This window comes from Helianthus annuus, chromosome 10 (assembly GCF_002127325.2).
Source record: "Helianthus annuus cultivar XRQ/B chromosome 10, HanXRQr2.0-SUNRISE, whole genome shotgun sequence".
Taxonomy (NCBI): Eukaryota; Viridiplantae; Streptophyta; class Magnoliopsida; order Asterales; family Asteraceae; genus Helianthus; species Helianthus annuus.
Window position 1 is genome coordinate 161905482 of NC_035442.2, and position 27553 is coordinate 161933034.

The 27553-nt window shown below is 39.3% G+C and overlaps 2 protein-coding genes across 3 annotated transcripts; one reads left to right on the forward strand and one right to left on the reverse strand.

Annotated features, from left to right (window-relative positions):
* The first annotated feature begins 18981 nt into the window (after positions 1 to 18981).
* LOC110886250 (solute carrier family 25 member 44) lies at positions 18982 to 21285 on the forward strand. Of its 2 annotated transcripts, none has more exons than XM_022134026.2 (2): positions 18982 to 20711; positions 21011 to 21285. In XM_022134026.2, exon 1 carries the CDS (start codon positions 19674 to 19676, stop codon positions 20691 to 20693), a length of 1020 nt encoding a protein of 339 aa, XP_021989718.1. In that variant the 5' UTR covers positions 18982 to 19673; the 3' UTR covers positions 20694 to 20711; positions 21011 to 21285. The 2 variants fall into 2 exon arrangements, with proteins under 2 accessions (XP_021989718.1, XP_021989719.1); XM_022134027.2 differs by having other exon boundaries at positions 18983 to 20711; positions 21020 to 21285.
* Positions 21286 to 22654: 1369 nt separating this feature from the next.
* Positions 22655 to 27385, reverse strand: LOC110886248 (probable protein arginine N-methyltransferase 3). Its single transcript, XM_022134025.2, has 8 exons — positions 27241 to 27385; positions 26790 to 27133; positions 25476 to 25949; positions 25279 to 25376; positions 24728 to 24806; positions 24342 to 24602; positions 23995 to 24162; positions 22655 to 23247 (listed from the first exon to the last, which is right to left on the reverse strand). The coding sequence occupies exons 2-8, from the start codon at positions 27114 to 27116 to the stop codon at positions 22801 to 22803; spliced, it is 1854 nt and encodes a 617-aa protein (XP_021989717.1). The 5' UTR covers positions 27117 to 27133; positions 27241 to 27385; the 3' UTR covers positions 22655 to 22800.
* Between the last annotated feature and the right edge of the window lie 168 nt (positions 27386 to 27553).

Consider the following 27553-nt stretch of genomic DNA (forward strand, 5'->3'; position numbering starts at 1 on the left):
CGAGATCCCTATGTGGAAATGGGAGAGTATTGCTATGGACTTTATAACGAAACTTTCGCGCACGCCATCAGGTCACGACAGCATCTGGGTTGTCGTTGACCGTTTGACCAAATATGCTCATTTTCTGCCGATACGAGAAGACTACAAGGTAGAAAAATTAGCCCGGATCTACACCAATGAGATCATTATTCGACATGGGACGCCTCGCGACATCATCTCTGACCGTGATGCTCAGTCTACCTCGCGTCTTTGGGAAACGTTTCAATCTGCTCTCGGTACTATGCTTAATCTAAGTACCTCTTTTCATCCTCAAACTGACGGTCAGACTGAAAGAACGATTCGTACCCTTGAAGACATGCTCCGTTTATGTGTCATAGATTTCGATGGTAATTGGGACGCATGCTTAGCTTTAGTCGAATTCTCGTACAATAACAGTTATCATTCTAGCATTCAAGTGGCACCGTTTGAGGCATTATACGGAAGAAAATGTCGATCGCCCATTGTATGGCATGAGATCGGTGACTCACAAATAACCGGTCCTGAGCTATTCCAAGAAACGACTGACAAAATCCTCCAAATTCGAGACAACCTGCTGAAAGCTCGGAGTCGTCAGAAAAGTTACGCCAATAGACGACACAAGCCCCTTGAATTTGACGTTGGCGACCATGTACTCCTAAAGGTATCACCTTGGAAGGGTGTGGTTAGATTCGACAAGAAAGGAAAGCTCGCGCCTCGATATGTTGGACCCTTTAAGATTCTAGAAAGGATCGGAAAAGTGGCCTACAGACTCGAACTACCGGAGGAACTTAGCAACGTCCACCCGACTTTTCACGTGTCGAACCTCAAAAAGTGCCTGGTTGAGCATGAATTGTACGTACCACTTGAGGATCTTCAAGTGAACGAAACATTACACTTCGTGGAGAAGCCTGTCGAGATCATGGACCGCCAAACCAAGCAGCTCAGACGCTCGCGCATTCCCATTGTGAAGGTCCGATGGGAAGGCAAACGAGGCGCCGAGTTCACTTGGGAACTCAAAAGCGACATGAAGGCGAAGTACCCGCAGTTGTTTGTTACGGCTAAAGCCTAATTTCGGGACAAAATTCCCTCAACTAGGGGAGGCTGTAACACCCCGTGTTTCGAAAGTCAAAGTCAAAGTCAAGATTGGAGTCAAAGGAAGAAAAGATTGCTAATTGCAATCTGTCACTCCTTGGTCAACTACTGTTTTGACTTCTTTAACTTGTAGATAATCTATTTATTTTATCGCATTAGTTGTATTATGTGGAGTACTTGATTATAATCAAGGTTTAATCGCTATTTTATTGCTTTATCGCTTACCGCATCGCAATCGCATTCGCAACCCGAATTATGCGTTCTGTATATCGTTTTACGTGTGTGTGCTATTTATGTGTTACTTGTGCATGTTTATTTATGTATATGTTATGGTGTTTAATCTAAACGCAATCGCAACGCTATCGTAATCGAATAGGAGACGCTAAACGCAAGTTATTTAGGACGATTGTTTGTTAGATATAGTAGTTGGGATTAATGGGAAACTCTATCGCATCGCAAAACTCAACGCACGAAATGAAACGCCGAAACTCAATCGTCGGAGCCACTCGATCGAGTGACTGCTCGGTCGGATGGTCAACCGATCAGATTGCCATCCGATCGGATTGCCACCCGATCAGACAGCCATCTGATCGGTGACCCACTCGATCCCCTTGCACTTTCCTTTTTGGGAAACCCTATAAATACCCTCAACTGTGACATCACTTGATGTGACAGCCTCTTACTCGACCCAGCCGCTCTCAAGCTTCTTTCTCTCGATTTCTCGCGATTTTTGTAAGTTATCAACCTAAATCTTGTACTTCCATGATCTACACGCACTCCTTCATCCTTTTCTCTTTTGAATCTTAACTTTTAACTGTGAAATCACTAGATTTAAGGTGTTTTAGGATGATGTCATCATGGAGTTCTTATGAACTTCATGTTTTGGCTTCAATCCACCAAAAACAACTTAGATATGAACGATTTCCACATGAATAAACAAAGATCTTGCATAGATCTGAACATATTCAAGGTGAAAAGGATTGAAAGATGGTTTTCCAACTTTCTTTCAACTCTTTTACACTCAATGCACTCAAAACCAATAGAATAAGAACTAGTTCTGATCTTCTACTACTTCTTAGTGATGTATTGGTTCAAGATCTGCATTCTATCAAGGGACAACCGATTTCGGGTTGAACATTAAACACCGTCTCAAACAGTTAACTGGTCGGACTAGGGTGGTCCCTGTCCGATTGGGTCACTTGAGTCTTGACGAGGTTTCTGTTGTTTAGCACGATATCACATTGTCTTGAACAAAACGCAAAACCTACAAAGCAATCAAGTGTCAAGACGATCAGGCCATTGGGACGAATTGCCGTCCGATCGGATTGCCATCCGATCGGACAGCCGTCCGATCGGCTTACACTTGGATCAAACACTTAAACTATTATTTGATTATTCAGAGTTCTGAACGTCGAACGACCACCCGACCATGTGATGTTTGAAACTTCAACACTTAACAATTTTCAACATGCTCAATGCACTATCAGTTCTAACGGATTGCCACCTGATCGGTAGACTATCCGATCGAGTGACAACACTGTTGTGAACTTGTTCTCTGAGAAAAATCTCGCCGAAGGATCGCCGTCCGATCGAGCCGTCGTTCGATCGACCGGCCTGAAGGGTAGAGATACTTCTCTATTTTCAAAATGCTACAACGAAAACTTCAAAGTACAAACCATCATGCACAAACACATCCTCACCAAACGAGATGACAATCCAATCGAATGGCCATCCGATCGGATGACCATCCGATCGGATGACCATCCGAACGGATTGTCATCTGATCGACTGGCCATCCGATCGGATTACCAAGCGACGCTTACCAACTTTTTACCATTTTACGCGTCGTTTATGCTATCATTAACTGTTCAGGCTAATCTCTCTCAGCGCTCCCTTCAATACAAGAGCGTGTTTACTTGTTAAACACAATCTGTGAGTATACTCGATCCCTTTTTGCTTTACGCACTTTTGGGTGTTACACACGTTATCTATATTCAAATCACAATCGACACACAACGCAAACACTATTTATACGCTAACCGTTATTGCATGCTAAGTGTTATTCGATGAATGATTGTATGTTATGTTAACACAGTGATTGTTGCCTGACACCTTAGCAACGATAGTACTATAGTTTGGACTTAGCACCTGTCGTGGACAGGGGTTGTTAAGGGCTTTACTTCACCTGTCCCAGTGGGGATATGTGTTGCGCATTCTACAACTCGCAGTCACGTCTGTGCATATTTCCCTGTCGATAACCTACTTGCCTTCACTTTATACATGTTCCATGTTGGTTATACGTAAACTATTTCGAACTCTATTACTATTATCAAACTTGTATGCTCACCTTTACACTATGTGTATTGACCTTTATTTTAACGTAAGTGACATGTGTTTAGGATGCTATTTGCTAGGATGCTTGCTATGTGGAACCGAGTTAGGAAGGGTCTAGAAACAAACAAACAATTTACTTTTATTTGAAATCTGAGTTGTCGGAACATGTTTATTGTTTTTGAGATATCGCTGTCTGTAATAACTTAATTTGCTTGATGGGTTATGGTATGGGACATAATATTTAAACTATTTGGTAATGTAGTTGTTATGGAATTTCTCTTGAACAATCTGTTTCGCTCAGTGCCGCGCCCCGATGATTCCGCCATCGGTTGGGGTGTGACAATACTGGTGAGTGAATCTCAGTTTAATCAAGTTTAGTAAAAACCATTGTACAATATTGAGGGCGGTCGCGCAATTACATTTGTTTCCATCTACATTAATTACCACCCACGGTACTGTCAACCCGACTTGTGGTCATGTTACTCCTCGCAAGGTAGTAACAAATTTTGTATACAAAACCCCAACATACCGACGATAATTGTAGAATACAAATACTCAATAACTGTTTAATATATTATTAATTATGTGAAAACAGTTTGCAAAAAGGAGATTACTCATATTGCTGTCTTAGGTTTTCCTTTAGGGTTTTCTGGTGATTATCTATTAAATACACAAATGCACACGCATTAGTATAATAACCCAATATTTACATTAGTAATACCCTCCCCGAGACCGCATTCCAATGACTACGTCGGGCAGAACCACGACAGCCGTTACGGAACCCTAGATCAATCGGGCAGCGTATCTAATACGTAACCGGGGTTATGATACTTACAACGGGGCAAAACTTCGTTATTTAGGGGGGTATTATACCCGAGAATAGCTTTAACTATGTAAATTTTCGAGAGAGAAAATAAATTTGAACAGTTTGTCGACTGAATCCTTCGTTGCTATTTATAGGGCTGATATTGGACTCCCTCGCGGCACGCGTAAGCCGAAGGGTGATCCTTCGCGGCCCGCGACATAGGGTTGTAGTGCGTAGGCTTGCTGATTCGCCAACTGTAGACCTGATACGAGCCTGCCACGTGGCAGCTCAGGGTGTCGTTGCGTGGCAAGGCTGTCACGCCCCGCGTAGCTCTTGGCCAACTCGTTCGAGGCCCGCGAGCGAAGTAAAAATCTTGTTTTTATTTAATTTTTTAATAAAATAAAGGTATTCGGGGTCCTTTTTCGCATACGTGGTGTATTTTAGGACGTTTTGGGACATTCTAATTATTTTTAGGTTGTAACGCTCTGCTTATTTGTACTTTCCATTGATAGCAGTCTTGTTTGTACTTCCATTCTTGGAAACCTTGTGCTAATATTGCAAATACGTGAAACCTGTGAATAATGCGTTATGTGAACGAAATATTGTTCAAAGATTCTTGATTCGTTACTGACCGACACTTGATGCTCGTTAAAATAATTAATAATGAGAGTGGAAGTCTCGTAAAAATGAATAACCGTTTAATGAATTTTTCCTAATTTAAATATGCTCATAAAATATGGTAATTTTGTAAATTAAATGTTTATTTTCTAATAATCCAGTTAGTCCCGTCAGATTTTAAGGTTAAGAAATAACCTAGTTAAAATTTCTTAAACAATTGTTTAAATAAACTAAATGATTAAGATTTTATAATTAACTTAGTTAGTTTAAGTATAAGGTAATAATATAACATGGTTAGTTAAATTACAGGGGTAAGTTATATAATAAATGAGAGTATAGGGTTTTAAGTAAGAAAAAAAATAAAACAAAAAGGATGCTAATGCCAGGACTCGAACCCGGGTCAGCCACCCCAAACACGCACACACTAGCCAGTTGAGCTGCGGCTCCACATCGAAAGAGAACTGGCCCCCATTTAATTTAAACAGTCCCTCCGCCAGGCAACTTCAGCGCGCAAAGACCTTCCAGCTGCGTTTTTTGAGCGGGATTTGGCCTTTTTTTGAGTTTAAAACATGCTTTAACATTAATTACCTCACCTAAACTTAACCTAAACCTTTCCCTATAAATACACACCTTATCCAAGCCATTTACACTTTCACAACTCTCTAGTCTCTCCAAAATCACTCTCAAGTTCTCACAAAATTCTGAAATTCGGGCAGATTCATACCTCCATACAAAAGTGAGCATAACTTGCTCAAAACTCAACCAAATCACTTGATTCTTCTTTCTAATTGCTTGGATAATCTTTGGGTTTGATTCCTTGATTTCTCCTTGGAGAAATCAGACCTGGAAATGCCCTAAAAATGTCCATAAACTTTCTGTTGTGTTTTAAACTTTCTTAAACTCTTGTATACATCAAACAAACTTGTGTTCGTATGCTCCTAATCCATTGTATGATTAGTAAAGCCAAACCAAGGTTGTTTTACACTTAATATGAGTGTCTAAACACTCTAAACTTTCTGTTTTAATCGAGTTCTTAACTCACAAGTGGTGTCAAGTCTTGAGCTTGAAGTTAGTGTGACTACTTGTTTAGCCTAGGCTAACCTACATACAAGTCCACACATCACTTGATGTTTTACTTAGTTTAGTTGTATCATTTCTTGTACATATTCAAGAGGTCCTCAAATGGAAGATTCGTCTTCCTACCTCCTTCATGACCTAAGTGTTAACATAATATACGAGGTACCAAAGTGGAGGATTTCACCTCCTACCTCCTACTTGACTTATATGACATCAAGAGGTACCAAAGTGGAAGGTTCAACCTCCCGCCTCCTACATGACTAACTATACTATTATGAATATATTATGACTATAATAAAACCGAACCCTTGATAGTGATTATATAATCATCTACCAAGATACTAAGTTTATCATTATGTGTATAGTTCCTTGTCACGATTCTAATAGGTCTTGAACCTATGAAATCACATACAATCCATAAGGATTACTATAGTGTCAAAGACAAGTGCTAATACCATAGAGATTATTTTCATAATACTTACTTTGTTATTCTTTGAATCTTAATCCCGAATCTCGACCCTAACCATACCTTGAACCTTAACCCTTATACATTCGTCTACACTTGGATAATCGGAAGAAATTGCAAATATCGTGAGTATACTCGATCCCTTTTTCCCCTTTACACTTTGGGATGCAACATGTATACCTATTCAAAACAACTTTTATGCTTAAACAAAACATACTCAATCTATGAACGTGACATGAAACTATTGTGAATATTTGCTATGCTTGTATGCTCTATGAACGATTTGGAACGTTATATGCTCATTAACTTTGCTAGTCCACCTTAACAATTATAGCGCTATAGGATTAACGACCCGCCCGTAAACTTGAGGTAATGTCATGAGCATGTTGCGTTTCCTTGGTTTGATATGTTAGACACATGCCATATTTATCGTTTATCTTGAATCGCATGCTTGCTATGAGGAATTTTTTAAAACTTATCTTTTGTTATGTACGTATCAAACTTGTATACTCGCCTTTGCTTTTGCATTGAATTGTATTTTAAACATGTTACAGGTTGAGGATGATGATGCCATGAAAAGAAGTAGCGTTGATGCCTAGATACACATATAGACGTTTAGGTTTAATATGTTGTATCAATTTTGCTTATGTTGTTATGTACTTCTTTGAACTTGATGTATTTGAATTTCTTGTAACGTTGACAATTTACTTTATGAAATGAAATCGGTTTATTAAATATTGTCACAAATAGCGTTATGAAGTCTCTTGCAATCTTCACACTTCGTCTCATCCCGATGTTTCCGCCATTGGTTGGGGTGTGACATAGGGCGTCGAAAAATTTAGGAGGGTTGTTATAGCGTTGACCTTACCTGACTTTCATGCTAGTTCTTGCTCCAGCATGAAAGTTCCATTTTAGGGAAGGACGACGTACTATGATACTGATCTTTTTTGCTTTCTTTTTCTTTTTCACTTTTCTACAACCTCTACTCGTACGCTGGAATTTTATCATCATGGTTCTTTTATTGGTTTTCTACACTTATCTAGGCAAGGTCACATCCTGTCGTCATAGCTTGCCCCCCATTGCTTCGTACGAGACAGAAAATAAAAAATGGCAAGATTCCCTGATTTGGTCATCCTTCATCTACCAAAGCGAAAATGAACCACCTATCAACTCTTACTTACTGTGAGGGTTTCCGGTGTTCTAGATTCAATTTTCCTATTGCTGATCCAAATCTTGTACTTGTGAACTGCAGTTGAGACAAGTTTAGGAGGCCTTTTTCGCTTCTTCGTCAAGCTTTCGAGCAGCTCTTTCAACTGCCGCCTAATCCCCCTCAAGAACCGAGAGCCGCCCAGCCCCTGGACAACCGGAGGGAGCTTGCTTATAGAAAGAAGATAGGCCGATCAAACAAAAAGAACGCGCAAAGGTCTTTACAAATGAAACAACACAACTTTGAATGGATCAAACAGATTAAATATGGTAAGATAATGAAACCATTATTTGATTAGGGTACAACCACTTAAGCACAATTTACAACCATACATGCATACAAAAGAGATTGAATTTGGTAAGGTAATGAAACCATTATTATTTGATTAAGGTACAACCACTTAAGCACAACTTACAACCTATATTTGATTAAGGTACAACCATTTAAGCATAACTTACAACCAAATATGCACACAAATGTTTCAAATTAATTGTATCTAAACCTACCCAATTTGCCATGAATAGCTTCTTTGAATGTCAGATACGCCTGTCCAGCATCTAACGTCACCTATTTGGTCAGTGTTGAGACCTATAGCCACAGTTCTCACCCCCGTGTCTGAATGCACAAAAGAAAAAAAATTGCTACATTCCAAGATTGTTAACATAAAATATCTAAACAATTAATTCTAGACAAAGGAGCACCAATAAATTCTCCCTGGTGCCACTGTTGTTCGTGTCGATCACTTTTTATAATTGCTTCAACTCACCAATCTCCTCTTATGATAGCCTTTCTGCAATAACATGGATAACAGTTTGATCAAGTAATTTATGTGCAATTATAGAAAATCTGTTTGATAAAACAAATGGTGCATGAAAGGTAAAGGAAAACTATATTATATTAAATGGTATACGTAAAGCCATCTTCTCAAGTTTCATCATGGTTGAGAAGTGCTTGAGGCGTGATATAGCTGCAGAGTCTAGGGGCTTGTATGGAGCAACTCTATCATCTACAATCCATGGATGACCTGGTAAAAGTATGATAATTAATCTTACTTAATATGAACAAAAGAGTTAACAAAATCTATTGCAACATTACAACTCACACAGGACTTGATGGGCAGTAATTGTTTGTTCTGATCTCTTCTCAAGCATCTTTTGTATCATATATCAAATATTTTGCACTTTCTGAAATATGCGGCCATGGTTTAGAATCAAAATCAAGTTTTCACCCGAAAATCAAGTTTTATTTTATCACATACGATCAACCAAAAGGTTACACTTGATTCACAGTCCTCGGACAATTCCAATTCAAATACTTGCACTTGTGGTGTAATTTTTTATTTTTCTTAAACTTTGAAAAGGACAAACGCAATTCATACCGACACGGCAACTACACTACACACAAACTCAAAATTCGCCAAAAACAACTTTGTAGAACACAAAAAACAAAAATAACAACCCTTTACATATTAATGACCACAAAATCCATACCTTACACAAAGCATAAAGCATTGTAGACCATCAAGTTAGCAAATCAACACTGAAGGCAAACCCAACAACAAAAACAACACAGAAACCTGAAAGTAAAAAATACAAATATCATTAGTGATTAACAAATGAAAAAAAAAAACAAATACTCTTATAAAAAAATTAAATAAAACCAACAATTTGACAACCAAAAATGCACTAATGCAGTAATCAAAACAACAAATGGTACAATTCATAAAACAAACTATAAATTGAGAAACAAAATAAGAACACACATACCTCCAACAAATCCTACAGTAGAAAAAAACCTGCAAAAACCTTATAAACTTAGCCAAAACAAAATTAACAACAAATTACCAATTACTTTTATATGATTTTCGTAACTTCTGTAAAACGGCAAACTGGTGGAAAGTGCAAGCTATTTTCATACCTTCTGAAACATGCAATAGAATCGAACCTTACTTGAGTTTGGCCGGAACTGTACCAGAAGACATCACGGAACCCTAATCTTTGTCTCCACCGTCACTTCTCAACAAAAGAAACACCATCGTCTTGCCGGCCATCACTACCACCGTCACTTCTCAACAAAAGAAACACCATCGTCTTCATCATGGCCAGCCATCACTACCGCTGTCGGCTCCTTCGTTGGAGAAGGGGGAGAACCCCAGAGGAATGGATAAGGACATGAGAGACAAGACAGAAGGGGGTTTTAAGAAAAGGAAGAGGACTTGTGTCATAACACCAAACATATACAAAACAGCAAACTTAAGGAACAACAACAAAGAGCACAGATAAGCAAGTCAGCAAAGAGTACAACACCATATTGCATAAACATGTTGGAAATTATAGTTATACAAGGAGTTAGAAGGCACCATTAGTTATGAGCCTCCCAAACGGTACATCATTATTAGTGATACAACCAGAACAGAATTACCTAAAAACATTGAAGCTACGCCATTAATTCCAAGTCATGCTCCTGTCCTTTCCTGGTGTTTAACCCAGACAAAGCCCATCGCCTTAGCTCCTTCCACGACATTAGCTAAATTCACATTTTTTCTGTTGAAAATAATGTACAATATTCCTTATTCAAGGCAAATTGCATAGGTAGTGTATGATTCAAGTTGTTCCATGACACATTGAGGTAATTTAGTTGGTTGTTATGAGTGATGATGAAATTAAATTATCACCAACAATGGAGTTACTTACATATAGCATTAATATTCAATAATACTATTATTATTTAATTAATAAGGTTCCAATGGTGTTCAGGTGATATGAAAACAACTAAATTCACATATGCAGATTTCAGTTACAATAGCTTATGGCATACCTGAAAGTGTACAATATTCCTTATTTAAGGCAAGTTTCTTTGAGGGTAACCCTAATCTTGGTGACAATGTTTGAATCATCATCGTTGACATCCACCATAAAACCCTAGCCATCAGAGACAAAAGACTGTGATAAACATACCTGCTTATAAACCGATCGATTGCAAAACCCATAAACTCAGAGAAAGACGGCACGACGGAGGCGCCGAGACCAAACTCTTCCGACATACCTTCTTATAACACATCAATAAACATGCTTATCTGCCGATACCGAAGGGAGGCACGACGGAGACGCGGATGGCAGACTCTTCCAACAGCTAGAGGAACACCGACGAAATCAGAGCACTACCATCGTGTTAGCTTTATTCTCCGGAGCAGATTAGCGGACCCACCTTCACCATCTCCATCACTTTTCTCTTTCTCTGTCTATAATTAATAGCTACATGTATAGATTTACACGAATTATGCTCAGAGATGATATAATAACATAAAGAGATTAACTTACAGAATATTTGATGAGATTAGGGTTTGGTTTGATGAAAGAGGTGAAGGTTGTTTTAGATTTGGGGATCTGCTGCAAGTTTGTGGTATGGTGGCAGAGCTGAAGATGAAAGAAGAGTGATACAGAGATCCTGGTTAAGACAGTAGTGGACACGTGGTACAGAGCAACAACGTGGCAGGGCAAAAACAAAATACAACAAAAATACCCACATGTACACTTCATATATGCACAAAACACACTTTAAGCATGAAGTACAACCAACTTTTGCACAAATGTGTTGCAAATTTATAATATATAATGGTTAAGTTGAGCTAAACTGATAGAGAGATGGTCCAATGTATAATCTTAATCGAAGACATTTAAGGCTAAAACAATCATTAAATACACAAAGTTCATATTTTAGAATATCAGGGTCAACTCTATCCACTTCTTATGAGAAAAAAGAACTCTAATACCCTCGAGTTACGTTAACTATAACGCCTTATCATGTTGTAAATCAGAGCATTATGATCCATACCAGATAACTAATAGATGGCCGACGAAGATAACTTGAATACAATTACTAAGGGAGTGTGGGGCATCAAGCGGGTAGGCCGCTGCGGGTTCTTTGCCGTTAGGCAACACCGGCGTCACCTATGCGGGTTGCCCTACAGCTTATTTTCATGGGCTTTGTTTTCCGCTTGAAACAAAAACAAAAAACGATCATTGGAGTTTATGATGGTAAAAAAAGGACCGTTGAGGTTTTTTTTAAATAATTATTATTGAAAACATTATACCCCCCCCCCTAATTCACCATTTTACACAAACCTTCTACTATTTTTATTTATATCTTCACAGTTTTTACTCAAAACTTCACATTTTCAATGAATAATTTCTCAAACGATGGTCTCAGTGTATTTTTACCGTACGACGATTTCGAAGATGATTTTTGTCAAACGATAGTAACGAGAAATTTAAAAATAAAAAATATCATTGACCAAGCTGAAGTGGAAAATTCTAACTTCACTCCTAATGCCTAGGGGTGTAAACGAGCCGGGCCGAGCCCGACTAGGCTTAAGCTCGGCTCGTCATATTTTTATGAAGCTCGAGCTCGGCTCGCAAGTAAAACCCAAAGCTCGGGCTCGGCTCGAGGAGCCCGAGCTATTTCGAGAACAACCTCAAGCAAGCTAAAAGTTCGGCTCGAGTTCGTTTCAATATCATTGAAATGAGCCAAAGCTCGACTCGCCAATATTATCATCATTACTATATTATATATATAGGGATAGAATCGTGTGAGGAGTACTAGGCTAATTGAGAAACTTGAGAAGTATTCTGAACCACACATTTTTTCTAAACTTTCTGTAATATACACATATGTATATAGTCTATTTTAAACTATACATATATGTATATTACGAAAAGCTTAGAAAAAATGTGTGGTCCAGAATGTTTCTCAAGTTTCTCAAATATGGTGGAATTCTCTTAGGATCCCTACCCTACATATATAAAGTAAAATTTTGTTTGGGTTCGTTTAGTCTTGCTAGCCTAGACGAGCTTTATATATCAGGCTGACATGCTCGATCTCGAGCATGATAACTAAACAAGCTCTATTTTAGATTTTTTTTTTTTGAGAAAGGCGAATTTTATAAAAAAAGCACAAGCAAGAGGCTTTGTGCAGCACAGTACAGAAACAAAGAGCAGTAAATTAAAACAGAACATGATCCAGCCAAACAAAATTACACCGGAAAATCAGAAAATTTAAAGCCTCGCCATTTTCCCAGCTGAGATCTGTGTAACCTGCTCTAGATTTCGCCCAGTAATATGAGTCAGCCTTTATATCCCCGATCAGTTTTGCCAGCTGCGGTTGCCGAACCTTGAAAATCCGATCGTTTCTCGCCTTCCAAATATTCCAGCATGTCGCAGCGATAACCATCCCAACCGCCTTTTTGTACCCTTTTGAACCTTCTCGGCTGAAACTAGTTCCAGCAACTGCACAATGCTAGTAAAATAACGAGGGAATGGAATCTTAAGCCACCGTAGAATTACGGTCCAAACGCTTTGAGCGAAATCACAGGAGATGAGAAGATGGTTCGAGCTTTCATAACCTTCATTATAAATTGCGCAGCCATGATGTGGAAGTGATATTCCTCGAGCCACCAATGCATCTCTAGCTGGGATACAATCCAAAACAACCCGCCAAAGGAAACAATTTACCTTCTTCGGAATCCAATGAAGCCAAGAGAGCAGTTTTGTTTTTGGAATGGTGTTTATGTGGTCGAGTTCAGCTCTTAAACATTGGACAGTGTAATCGTCGCTGCTAGAACCCGTTTTCCACAACCAACGATCAGGACCAGACCCAAGCCCAGCAGAGCTAAGCATCCTGGAACAGAGTGACCAGCTAACCATGTGTTCCGGTAGAGAAAGAGGTGTCGAGCTACCCCAGTACCATTCCACTGATTCATGATTTTGTTTGTACCGCTGCTGGACATAACATCTTTTGTCAGATTCCAAGGCGAATAGGCTCGGGAATTCGTCTCTGAGGGGCTTGTTTCCCACCCAAGTATCAAGCCAGAAGAGCGTTATGTCCCCTACCCCTAGGCTTGGCACAATCCTCGCTTTCACGTCTACTGCCGGTTGTTGCGTTACCCTTCCCAAATTGACAATGGACTTCCAAACCCCGGCGATCGAGCTTTTGACCGGAATAGTGGCATGACATCTGACCCCGCAATGAAGTGTCGTGATCAATCTGGCCCAAAGTGATAAATTCTCATTCTTGTACCTAAGGCACCATTTGACCATCAAGGCCTTGTTTGTGGAGGCGATACTTCCGATACCCAACCCCCCCTCATTCTTAGCCGCAACAACCTTGAACCATGGCACCCAACTGATTCTGTTTTTCTCTAGGCAGCCACCCCAAAGGAATTTGCGACGTATTTTTTCCAAGTACTTGGTTACACAGAGTGGTGCACAAAATAGCGAGAAGTAGTATGTTGGGAGATTACCTAGGACCGCTTCGATGAGAGTTACTCGGCCGCCGAAAGATAACGTCCTAGCCTTCCATAGTGTGAGTTTGTTTTCGAACCTTTCAATTATTGGCTTCCAATTCCTTGCGAGACCCATGTTGGCACCAACCGGGAGACCAAGGTAATTGAAGGGAAATGATCCCGATTTGCAATTAAGAATCGATGCCATGTTATTTAACTCAGTACTAGATACTCCCACCCCATAAAAGAGGCTTTTGCTGAAGTTAACTTTAAGACCGGAGGCGAGATGGAAGCATCTTAATAATCTAGCAAGATTATTAAAATTTGATAAGAACCAATCACCGATAAAAAGCACATCATCGGCGTAAAGGAGATGTGACACCGTTGGACCATCATTAGGCGTTTTTACACCGTTAAAAATTCCTTCCATATTAGCATTGACCATGGCTACATGTAATGCCTCCATGGCAAGGATGCATAGTAACGGAGCAAGCGGATCACCTTGGCGTATCCCCTTTTGAACCTCAAATTCACAAGTAGGTGATCCGTTGACTAGAATGGACGTTTTAGTTGAGGATAATATGCCCGAAACCCATTTACGCCATAATACGGGGAAGCCCATTTGTTGCATGACGGAGTCAAGGAAGTCCCAGCTAAGAGAGTCGAAGGCTTTTTCGAAGTCCACTTTAAAGAGTAACATTTTTTTCTTATATTTCTTTCCCCAAGATACCAGTTCATTTATAATCAGTGGCCCTTCTAAAATACTCCTCCCTTCAATGTAGGCCGTTTGGGTATCGCTTACCAAATCGTTGATCACTTTTTTGAGTCTATTGGCGAGAATTTTTTAGACAACTTTCAAGATACAACCTATAAGACTGATGGGACGAAAATCCTTTATGAGTTGAGGGTTATCCACTTTTGGCATAAGGGTTATAAAAGTGGAGTTGCAGCCCCGGCTAAGAGAGCCGTGCACGTAAAAGTAATCCAGGAGAACGATGAAGTCGGTCTCAAGAATCTCCAAAAAGTGTTTTATGAAACCGAAGGTAAAGCCATCGGGTCCCGGTGTTTTGTCTCCGCCGCATTCCCAGACGGCTTTTTTGATTTCTTCAATAGAGAACCGCTTTACCAAAGACGATGTTTGAGACTGTGATAAGACCTTGAAGCCACTATTTGAGAAAGTCGGTCTTTTTAGATCCTCTTCCCTAAACAAGTCAGCAAAATATTCTTTTATATTAGCTTTAAGATCAACAGGTTGCGAAACCCAAATCCCATTGAAGATAAGTCCATTAATTCTATTGTGTTATGGTGACCTTTGATAACACCATGAAAAAATGAAGAATTTTCATCTCCATCCACCAACCATTTAACCTTTGCACGTTGCTTTAGATCCTCATGACGGGCGTCTTCAATTTCTTTTAATCGTTCAACCCACAACTCCCTATTTTCCACCTCGGTCTCATTTAACTCGCTGAATTCAGCTTTTAGGTCTTGTGCTTCCACTTTTTTTGACAGCTCCGAATAAACCTCGCAATGCTTAGCCTTAACCCCCATACTTCACTGCTTTAAAGCCAATTTTATGGCTTTTAGCCTTGCAGCTAGCAGTTTATCCGGTGGACCAAACGGAACGATACCGGCGTGAGCTTTTTTTTACAATATCAGACAAATCCTCTTCTTTCAGCCATGAGTTGAAAAAACGAAAAGGAGGTGGACCGAAATTTACCTTTGAACATGTTAACAACAATGGTCGATGATCAGAACGGAACCTAGGTAGGCCAGTAAGTGTCGCCGACGGCCATTTGGCAAGGAAGGAATGGCAAACAAGAACTCTATCGATTTTGCTAAGTCGCTTGCCGTCGTCCGATCGGTAAGTGAACGAGCAGCCAAGCATGGCATATTCACATAAAGCGGAGGTGCGGATGAAATGATTGAAGTCTTCGGCCGCTTGAGGATTAAATCTCGAATTCTTCCTTTCTAATGGTTCCCGAACACAATTGAAATCACCCAGAAGGATCCACAGGCCGCTGGACGACGACATGAGATCACTGAGGGTTGACCAGAGGTTCCTTTTCAGAGTAACGTCTTGTGGAGCATAAACGTTTACGATATTAATTTCGCCGTCCCCATTTTTCAATTCCCCCAAGGTAGCCAGGAAAAACCTACTGGATATCGACCCTTTACGAATGAAAACATCCGGATCCCAAATATTTAAGAGGCCTCCCGATATGCCTGCTGCATCAACAAAATCTGATTCAAAAGGAGAGTTCCCCCAAAAAGAATTTACCTGGAGGTTTGTCGAGTCTGAGAATTGTGTCTCCTGTAATGCAATGAAGCCAACATTGTTTATTCTTCTTAGTTCTCTAATGTGTTCCGATTTCATCGGATCACCTGCCCCCCTTATGTTTGCGGATAAGTAATTCATTGATGACCACTTGACACCAGATTGCAGACAACATGATGCTTCAATTTGTCATATGTTCCCAACATATTAAAACCCAACCATTCGCCGATCTCTTTAGTTCGTCTCGTTTCTAAATTTGTGCCTTCCGAATTAAGCGATGACTCCGAGTTTACTGAGTGAGAGGAATGGTCATTCGAGCAATCGTCAACACCACTATCGAGTTTACCTTTCTGTTTGGAACGGTCTACCGTTCTAGGAACCCATAATGCATCCTTCATCCTGACCGATGGAAAACGGAATTTCTGTTTACGAGGATGTCCTTTCTCGCCAGCCGTTAGAAAGACCTGATAGGGGATGTGATTTGAGGAAGAGGGGGGCGATTAAGGTCAATTGGGTGGTCTGCCTGTTTCTCCGAGTTAAGCAGATCCATAATATTAAACGGGTCGGGTGAAGCCTGATTAGTAGTGTGTGATGAAACGGGTATGGGAGAGTTGGGCTTGGAAGGTGGAGTCTTTAAAATGCAGCCATCCTCGTGAACAATTCATTGAGGCCCATAACAGAATTAGTGACCCATAAGCTGGCAGGCATGAAACGGGGTGGAGGTGGGGGCGTATCGTACGGGCGCGGGGACGAATTGTTAACACAATTAAGTGGAACCCCTTTTTTGGAACGGTCATAATTGGAGAGAGAATTGCTCGGGGATTGTGAAGCTGCCGACTTGTCAGGATCTACCATAATTGCCTCCCCATTTTTTTGCATGCATGAGGAAAACTCTTCCTCTTCCCTCCCTTTTGATTTGGACTTAGTCCCTTCAGTTTCTTTCGCCGGATTTTTCTCCGATGTCCCCTCCGGATATTTAACAGTGAAATTCGGCACGATGTATTCTTTTTCTTTAGAAATCCAAACTGAGTAATGGTTATCATCCCAATTGAACGTGAATTTACTATTTATTCTTCCGACATCCATAGTAAGTATGCATAGATTACCGACTGATAGATCGAAGTCGTCAGATGAAGTCGTTGAGGGTGATATGACTCTACCTTTTAACCCTCCGATCTGATTAAATACCGTCAAGTCCCGAAGCTGTAGGGGAACACCTCTGATGGAAATCCAAGCTAACCTTTCAAATGGTAAATGTTGACCTGCCCATTGCTCAAGAGACGAGAACCATATAGACCACAAACCATCTTTACCATTGAGAAATTCAAGAGCCAGGTCTAAACTGGGGAAGTTCAGTAGAACTCTTAAACCACCGAGATATTACAGGGAGAAGCCATTCAAATAGGATGATTCAAGTTGTGCCCCTAAATGTTTCAGATCATACGGATTTCTAATATGACCAATGAGTGATTTAGATCTCCAGTTTCTTGATGCTTCGCTTTCTTGGAAGTGAAGTTCTGGTGAATACTCCTGAGCTGCCACGTCCATCAACGTGATGACAGCGTCTGGCTGTTTACCGGTATCGGCATCTTTAGCCGGAGCCGGGTCAGCCCCCTTGTGGATGGACGTTCCAATATTGTAGTCTTTCCTAGTACCATTGTTAAGCTCATTCCTACCGAAATTGTTAGCATGCCCCCGGATCTGTTGCAGCTTACCTTAACTGGATATAGGTCTTCCATTTTTTAACACCTTTTCGAATTTCGCCAGCTACACGAAGATCTTGCGTCTGTCAATTTTCATCGTACCCAGCTCGTTCTAAAATGAAATAGCGTCCCTTACCCCTGTGAACCTGATGAAACCAAAAGTGTTGCCAAACTTATCTTTTTTCCTTGGAACATAAGCGTCGGACATGGAACCGAAATCAGCGAATACATCCCAAAGGAGAAAGCTGGAACAGTCATCTGGTAGATTGCTAATGAAGAATGTGGTTTCCTTGCTATTCCTCGGTAGCCCCGCCGGAGGTTTTCTGACGTCGTCTTTAATGAGTCTTCTGCCTTTGTACTTAGCTATGTGCCAGTTGTCTTCACCTTCATGCCTCCAGTAATCTTCCTGATTCCGGTGATCATAGTAACCCCAACCCCTCCACCATTGTGAGAGTTTCTGATTCCGGTGTTCGTAATCGCGGCGCTTTAAAAGGTTAATAGGATTCGTACCAATCTAGCTCAACTATCAAGATAGCCGCGATCGATAACAGACCTAGTAAGCAATCAAGGGCCAGATAGAACTTGCCGGAAAAAAAGAGAGATGAAATAGGAATCCGAAAATACAGCGAATGGATGAAGCAGAAAAATCGATTAGAAAGAGAAGTTATATCAAGATTCACGGTAGTGTGTGGACCGATTAAACCTTGCCCTCTAAGCAACGTTAATCTTCATCGTCGAGCCGCCTTTGCCGGAGTTGAGAGAGATCTCCGTATGTACAGAACAGATGTGGGTTCAAACGAATTAAATACCTCTTGTCTAGGGTTTAAGGAAGCGATTTGTTGAATTAGCGGCAGCCTTGTACTGTACTCACTCACTCAATCGTCTTCTAAGATTTGGGGCTCCATCAACCTAACTGAACCCACTGTCGTTGCGTTTGTATTATTACTCATGTAAGTGGAACATCTCTCTCTATTTTAGATACGAGTTCAAACGCATTAAGACTCAACTCATTCAAACTTTTAACCGAACCTATAACTAATAGCTCTCGAGCCTTTAGGCTTCTTTACACCTCTAGTGCGAAACCGATATTCATGCACTTGAGTTTCTGTTGACAAAATAGTTGCATTCTGTTTCCGGTTACCGAAGCAGCCGTTAACCAGTCAACGTTAACTTCCTCATCTTCTCTACAATATCCTCATCGAAGTTTTAACCTACACGTGTCCACCATTTGTTGATCTGCAAAACCCTCGTTCCCAGTACCTATCGCGCCGCCTCTTTACCCTTCGATTTTTCCTATAAATCAATTCACTCACTCCCCATCACTCATCAGAAGATCGCCGTCAACTCACCGGTGAACTATCTCCGGCACCACCGGATATGTTCGATCCCCTTTTTGGTAACTCACGTGAGCCCCCAATTTTGTGTTTTCAGTCGGAAAGTTAGTAACTTTCACACGCAAATGGATAGCATTAGGGTTTCCCACGAGTTTCTTCATTAGGGTTTCTAATTTTATCTTGTTTTGATCAGTTTTGTGGCTGTTAATTGATTGTAGGTAAGGTGTTTGATGAAATGCCTCAATAGGGTTATTAGGACTAGTGTTGTTTTATTTGTTTGTAGAATGGTTTTGGTCATTGGTGGGTGTTAATTAGATTGATCTGATAGTGTAGATAAGGTGTTTGATGAAATGACTCAACAGGGTTAATAGGATTAGTGTTGTTTTATTTGTTTGTAGCATAGTTTTACTCTTACAGCTGCCTGATCTGTTTAAGTTGAGTGTAACGATAAAGTGGCGAAGATGAGTCTGCGTGCGACCGAGGATGATTCGGGAACGGAGATTCATCTCCCGGCTGACATTGATTGGGAGATGTTAGATAAGTCCAAGTTCTTTGTCCTCGGTGCCGCCTTGTTCTCGGGTGTTTCGGGGATGTTGTATCCGATTGTGGTGCTGAAAACGCAGAAACAAGTGCTTGCGAAAGACATGCCTTGCGTTAAGCTAGCGGTTTCGATTCTACGACATGAAGGTTGTAGGGGGTTTTATAGAGGTTTCGGGACATCGTTGATGGGTACCATTCCAGCTAGAGCTCTTTACATGGGGGCATTGGAGATGACCAAGAGCAACGTCGGTTGTGTTACAGTGAGCATGGGGTTTTCAGAGGCGAAAGCAGCCGCTATAGCTAATGCTGCAGCGGGGTTGAGTGCAGCTATGGCTGCACAGTTGGTTTGGACGCCTATCGATGTTGTGAGCCAGCGGCTAATGGTTCAAGGTGGAAACACCGCCCACACCGGCGCAGTTAGATACAATGGCGGTATTGATGCGTTTAGGAAAATCATCCAGACCGATGGTGTTCGTGGGTTATACCGGGGGTTCGGGATTTCAATCCTGACGTACGCCCCGTCTAACGCTGTGTGGTGGGCGGCTTATTCCATGGCTCATAGGGCGGTTTGGGGCGGTATCAGTTGTTACTATTTAAAAAAAGAGGGAAACGGTGGGGTTGGGTTTACACCAGATTCTAAGACTGTAGTGGCGGTGCAGGGGGTGAGTGCCGCCATGGCTAGTGGGTTTTCAGCGTTGGTTACAATGCCGTTGGATACAATCAAGACGAGACTACAAGTTTTAGACGGTGAAGGAAGTAACGGGAAGCCGAGTATCGGGCAAACGGTTAAAAATTTGGTGAAAGAAGGTGGATTGAGTGCTTGTTACAGAGGATTAGGCCCGAGATTGGCCTCAACGTCTATGTCAGCAATTACGATGATCACCACCTACGAGTACCTCAAGAAGCTTTCGACGAAGGATCAAGATTGCCATGCGGGTTGAGGAGTTTCTTCGATAGAGGTAAAGAAACACCACCTTTGATGACTTAATTTGATTTAGAACAAAGGTTTAAAGTCAAAGAGATAAAGTAAAACATGAATAAGAGGAAAAGGATTATGTTTGATCTTTGTTTAAAGCATGTTTATCGCGTCTTGTTGGTTAGGTTGGTGATATACAAATGTAAATACTGTAAATATTGTTATCAAGGTTGATGTTAATGGTCAATAATCTAATCCTCTTTTTGTATGAAACATACGCGCGTGCGCACACACACATTTATATACATACATACACATACATATGACTGTAAATATCCCTAGAATTTACAGGATCAAGACCAACGAAGTCAACTATGGCCTCCACGTAGACGGTTATGCTTCTGAGACAAAAGCGAGATGGTTCCGTGCTGCTCCATGGCTCGCGCCGGATAGGGTTAGGCGAAATTGGCATACTTGTTGCCATTATCTATAGTTTTATTTTATACATGAATGAATGTTAAAATAACCTTTTTGAATGGTGTTGACATAGATGAAGAAGTCTATAATAAGAGATGTTTTTGCCACTTCACTTTTGACTTAAATTGCGCTTTTTACAAGGAAACTTCTGAGTTGTATATTTTTTATATTTTTTAAATTATTGCAAGTGCAAGATTATATGGTATTTTATTTGTACGATAAACCAATCTACTCTTAAATACTCTTATATCAGGCCTAGGCCTGCACCTCGCAGGATTTGAACTGTCCATTTCATTATTAGGGTTGAAACACATTATCACAACATCATGTCCCTTAGATAAAATTCATGTTCAAAAGAAAAAAAATGTTTTCACGTGGCCTTTAGTAGATGCTACATGAAATAGCAATCGTCTTTTTGAATCACAGACTATAGAAGTCGGGGCATTCGGTGTATAATCTCGACAAAATCAATATGTATAGACACGAATGCAATATGTATATCATTGTAAAATGTGGTTTACGTTATGATGACTTTATAAGAATCTTTGAATCTTTTTAAGCAAAACAGGCAAAAATATTATATCGTCGTAAAGAATCTCCATGTTTCTCAAACACATACTAGCTCATAGAAAAAGTTTTATATAAAAGATTCTTTTAACAAGCAACTATGGAAATTTACAACATTTTATTTAAATAGTATTTTGTAGAGATCTTTAAGAACAACATAACCACCCATGTTTTCTCGGGCTAAAAACGCCAATTGACATTTTTTTTAAATTAAAAGGTCGTCATTAACGTTATCATGTGTCATCTCCCTATTGGTTGAAGTGCCGTCCTTTTGTTTTGTGCTTAAAAGCATTTGAAAATCCTTGTTTGTGTTGCCATGTATCATTTCCCCACTGGCTAAAGTGTAGCGTGTTCACGTATATCTCCATTTGCAATGTCACGTGTCATTATGTATTTATTGAGTTAAGATTCATGAGTATATGTATAATAACTTAAATTTGGTTAAATAGTTGTTTTTAAAAACTCGTCAAGATTATTTGCGAAAAAAAAAACTTGATGAAAATGACCATATAATTATACCTTTGGTTTAATGATCTATACCATCCTGGTTTATGCAATATATCTAAACCTTTTGTTGTATTCATAGTACACCCTTTTTAATAGGCACGTGCCCCTGTTGATGCCATTGTATTCATGCCCCCTACCCACTTTTTTCTTTACCACTTATTTGTTTTACACATCACCCACTTTGTTTTAATTTATTTTAATTTATTTTCTATTTTTATTTAAACATTATTTTAATTAAGTGGTTGGTTAAACCAATATACCATAGTGGCATAGGGAATGTATAGTTTAGTTAAAAATTACCTGTACACTTTCATAGTTATTCCACTACACATTGTAAAATAATTTGTTAATTAACATTTACTATTTGTGTTATGTGTAGCAAATACCGTAAATCATCTGACTAATTATGGGTTTCTTGTTTTAAAATAAGGAATGAATATAAGAAAAGAGGCAAAACAACTGAGACTCAAGAGTAAAAAGATTACAAGTAGCAATAAAAGTTGCTTTCCTATCAAAATTATCTAAAACAACAAAATTGCAGGCCACAAGGAACAACCATCACCTTATATTTCTTAAACGACCTAACGCATATTAAACAGCTGCACGGGCCATTTTTGCTTTTGACCATCAAACCCAATAGCCGTAACCTCCAGTGAAATATCAATGCTACGATGTTCAACACCCCGTGCAATACTAATACGTGCCCCAATTTTGACTGCAGGGTTGACTTCACTGCCCACCATTGCACGACTCTTGGTGGTCAACATCTTGGATGATAATGAAATCGGTTCATTAAGAGTTAGTAAAGTTTGTGCCCAATGTGTTGGAGGGGTGTATGGTGACGTTGATAAAACCGTAGGGGCTTCTTTGCAAAACCTGCTTGTGAATGACGTCTCGAACCATAGGACTACTCCGTAACACTTGGTTGTGGTTGATTCGACACCTGTTGAATTTGATGACTTTTGTTCTAGTTGAACAGATGCAGTGAAATCGACTTCGTCGGGTTTCATTGTTGCCAAATCAAACGCCTGGTACCAAACAAATAACAGAAATCAATTTAACATTAACTCACTTTAACGAAACTAAAGGAATAATTTTACATTAGTTAGCACGACTATAAAACCGTGACGAAACGCTGTTTCAAAAAATAAAAACTACACACTTTTTCTACCAATTAACATTTAACCGTATCCTTAACCACTAGCTTTGGTTATGGATTTTCCTTAACCATAACCATAACCATAACCGAACTTCGATTCGGTTGATCGGCTATGAGACTCGGTTATGGTTCGGTTTCGGTTAATAAACCGATCTATGTTTGAAATAAAATTTTAACTTAATGAACATATAAGACAATGATTGTCTCAATTACAATCGTTTTTATGAATAAAAAATAACAAAAAAAAGCATACACGTGCATAAAACGAGTCAAATTTTATACAATAATTATTTTTTGAACATCTTAAAACTAATTATATAACATAAAAGCTTCCGTATATGTTTTCTATGTACATAGAGTTTGGTTTCTTGAACATGTATATTTTAAATATAGATATATTTTAAAAGCACACTTAATTCATTTCGGTTCCGTATGGTTATGGGACACCTTTAACCATATCCATAACCGACTTATTGGTTAATCAAATAGCATTATCCATAACCGTTAATATCGGTTAATACGGTTCGGTGGCGGTTAATTTCGGTTAAAGGTCAAGGTTTGCTCACCCCTAATCTCTAATATTATTATCAACAATAGAATATAAAATTTAACCAACCTGGAGAAGTGCGGTATTCGTCACCAAATTATTTCCATCCACCACATCGACAATAGGAATATGAGCAGCATCTTTAACCAACTCATTACCGATAGAAGACATGTTAAAACCGTACACATTTTCCCAAAATGGGATACTGGTTGCACCTTTTCCAAATCCAGCAACAAACTAAAATATAATGAGAAAAAGAAAACACTTAATACCTTCATAAAATGAAAATTTCATAAGATTAAGGGGGCGTTTGGATGTACGTTTTGGACGTGATTATGTGATATTGACTAAGCAAAATAAAAAATCGGTTAAAAACGCATATTTAAACACCCCCTAAGAAGTTTAGGGTTACAAACCATGGTAGCTGTATCGGGAAGAATGGCACCACCGGGCTTTAACCAATGGTCACGTGCAACAAGCACCGAACTGAGCATCGACTCGTAAAGTAGGCAGTACCCCATCCACTCACTGACTAACACATCGACACTTTTGGGCTTAATTTGTCCAGATTCAATAAGATCTTCAACCATGCTATTAATAACTTTAACTACTCCGTTTTCCTGTTTGGTACTTCCATTTGTAACTTCATTCCACAACAGACCATTATCCTTTGCAATCTGCAGATTTTAAAGCATGACGACACGCTCCGTGTTAGAGGTGAAAATATCGACCCACTTACCTCTACATGGGTTGATTTGGATTGTAAATAATACTTATCTAATATGAAAAACGAACGAGTTACCTGAGAGGCAACTGTAGCCATTTTACCACTTGCTTCAACCGCATTTACCATTGAGGCCCCTCCTTGTGCTGCAAATAGACTAATAAAAAAATAAACAAAATAAGTTACCATTTTGTCGCCTCGTCTATAACATATACACACGTATCTTGACATAATATATAATTTTATTCGAACAGAGATCTATATGCTACATAGTGAATAGCGATAAATAGCAGGCGCTATTTTATAAATAGCGATACACTAGAAATTAAAAAAAAATGTTTAAATGTATATTATATCAAAATACCCTGGTATATACGCTATCTTACATGTATTAACAAAAACCTAAAATCCAGCTATTTTATAGCTATATTTAATTGCTATATATATTAAAAAAACAAAAAGAAAATAAAGGCTACAGACCATATAGCGAGCATGGACCTATACGCCACGCTATTCGCTATAGCGACCGTAGCGATCACTATTGACGACTATGCACGTAACAACTGAAGAAAGACGAATTGCGGAGATATAAACATTATTCAAAGTTCTACGGGAAAGAAGAAACTCACCTTAGTATCCCGGTGCCACAACCGACATCCAAAACAACAGCACCCTTAATAAGAGAAGGATTGTCTACAATAGCTTGTCTATAAGCATCTGTCCTTACCTATATTACACAACAGATTATCTATGAATTTCACACAGAAACAGTAATCCATCAAGTTATAGACAGATAATAAAAATTAGTAAAAACGTAAAAAAATACCTTATCACTAATCATCTCTTTGTGTATACCAAATGAGCTATACGAGCCAAAATAGTCCTTATTCACAATCATAATATCACGGTTCGCTGCCTTCACAAAAGAATTACTTGATCTTTTATCATCCGAGCTCTCCCCGTTAGTTGCAGAAACAGAAGTACCCCCTTTCACTTCATTCTCTTTGCAGGATTTAAGAAGATTAAGATCAGAAGCATATGATTCCAGATCAGTTTCGTCATCAATGCTCATCTTTTCGAAACCATCGATATTTCTGACTGTGTCATCATCATCGTCAACTTCTTCATCTTCATCAAAACTATACAAAAGATTATCTTCTTCCATATACGGTTTAAGATACATGTCATTGTCCCATGGAAGATTACTGTTTTCAAAACCCGATGGTTCATGTAAATGATCTTGTAGCGCTTGCCTAGACTTGCAGGTACTTCCACAGCTCCAACATTGATTATTTGCCACCTGGTAAATCACTAAATGAATGAACACAGCCACACAAATGAATCCGAACCTGACAACAGCCCCGGAACATTTGAGACGGGTATTCGGGGTATGGACCGGGTATGGGATAAAAATTCAAAATTTCATGGGCATGGTATGAGCTTATATCCAGCTCGATTACCTTAAAACATACATACCCATTTACCTGAACATAGTTGTTAATAGCGCTCATAGCGAGCGCTATAGCGAATAGCGTAGCGAAGTGCTCATTCATCGCTACCTGATTTTGGCACCTCCATAGCGAGTAAATAGCGGGATTTCAGTTTTTTTTCATATAAATAGTGATAAAATATGCGTACACACTATACAATAGCTGGATTTTAGGTTTTTTTGTTAAATATACGTATAGAAACACAGTATTTGGGTAAAATATACATACACGACATCTTAAAATTTTTCTTCTAGTGTATCGCTAAACATAAAATAGCTATCGCTCCGTAGCGTATAGGTTGCTTGTCGCTATTGTCCGTTATTCGCTATTAACAACTATGTACATGAACCATATTGGTAAACATTTTCTTTTGCATTTTGATATTCTTTTTTCCTTGGTAATAAAATAATTCACTAAATCACTAACTTCTAGTGTTTATATTTCTAATTTTTCTTGAATAACATTTTATAAAAATTAAAATAGTAAGGAATGTACTTGGGAATCCCAATGGGTAAGTTAACAAACTAACGGGAATACTCAATACCCAACAAGTAATTACCCAACACATACCCGACAGGTAATGGGGCGGGTATAATACACGGTTTTAAAATCGGGTATGAGACTAGAATTTCCAACAGTTAGTGTCTAACCTGAGATCTAACATAGTTGATGAGCTTAAAACAACCATAGAAATCCAACTTGAATGTAGTCTTGATGGTTTTAAAATCAAAACTATGGCTTGAAAAGCAATGGTCAAAGAGTGAACCACTTGATTTAAATCTATTCTCACAGAACAAACAGAGCAATTGCAGGTCATCTTCTTCCCCTTCTTCTCCATCAGCAGTCCAATCATCCCAATTCTGTTCTTCTTCTTCTTCTTCAACATCATCATCATCATCAATGTCTTGTATGTTGTTCAACTCTTCTTCATTGTCTTCCATTGCTGTGTCAAGATTCTTGTAGAGTGGACCCACCATTGTTTTGATAGGTTAAACTGAGTTGAAATCAAAGCTGTTAACTTTATACCAATATCTTTAAATTAGGGAAACATGAATATATGTTGCATAGAAAACAGAGAGAGAGAGAGAGTAAGATGATTACCGATATGAATGTATGAAATCAAGAACGATGACGGCAAACAAACAACAGACAGAAGAAGCAAGGGTTTTAGATTAGGGTTTTGATATCGTTAAGGTGACTGGTGGTTAAACCCGTTAATCTGGGTCGGGTTTACCCGGTTCGACGGATTTCTTTGATTTGGTTTTGTTTTAAGACCGTTCAAGGTCATGTGACAGTCACGCTAGTAGAAAGCGTGGTAGAAAAGGCGTGGTAGAAAAGGCGTGGTAGAAAAAGCAAGGGGTGGGAGGTAAACAGTTTTTAAAAAAACCATTTTAAAAACAGTTATTTTTAACTG

What these genes read in the sequence shown, in the direction of transcription:
- LOC110886250 (XM_022134026.2), top strand. Translation starts at nt 19,674, where the DNA reads ATGAGTCTGCGTGCGACCGAGGATGATTCGGGAACGGAGATTCATCTC.
- LOC110886248 (XM_022134025.2), bottom strand. Translation starts at nt 27,116, where the DNA reads ATGGTGGGTCCACTCTACAAGAATCTTGACACAGCAATGGAAGACAAT. An exon ending in TCAACTATGTTAGATCTCAG is followed by an intron (nt 25,950 to 26,789) that starts GTTAGACACTAA and finishes GTGATTTACCAG; the next exon opens with GTGGCAAATAATCAATGTTG. An exon ending in TGTGGCACCGGGATACTAAG is followed by an intron (nt 24,807 to 25,278) that starts GTGAGTTTCTTC and finishes TTTTTTTATTAG; the next exon opens with TCTATTTGCAGCACAAGGAG.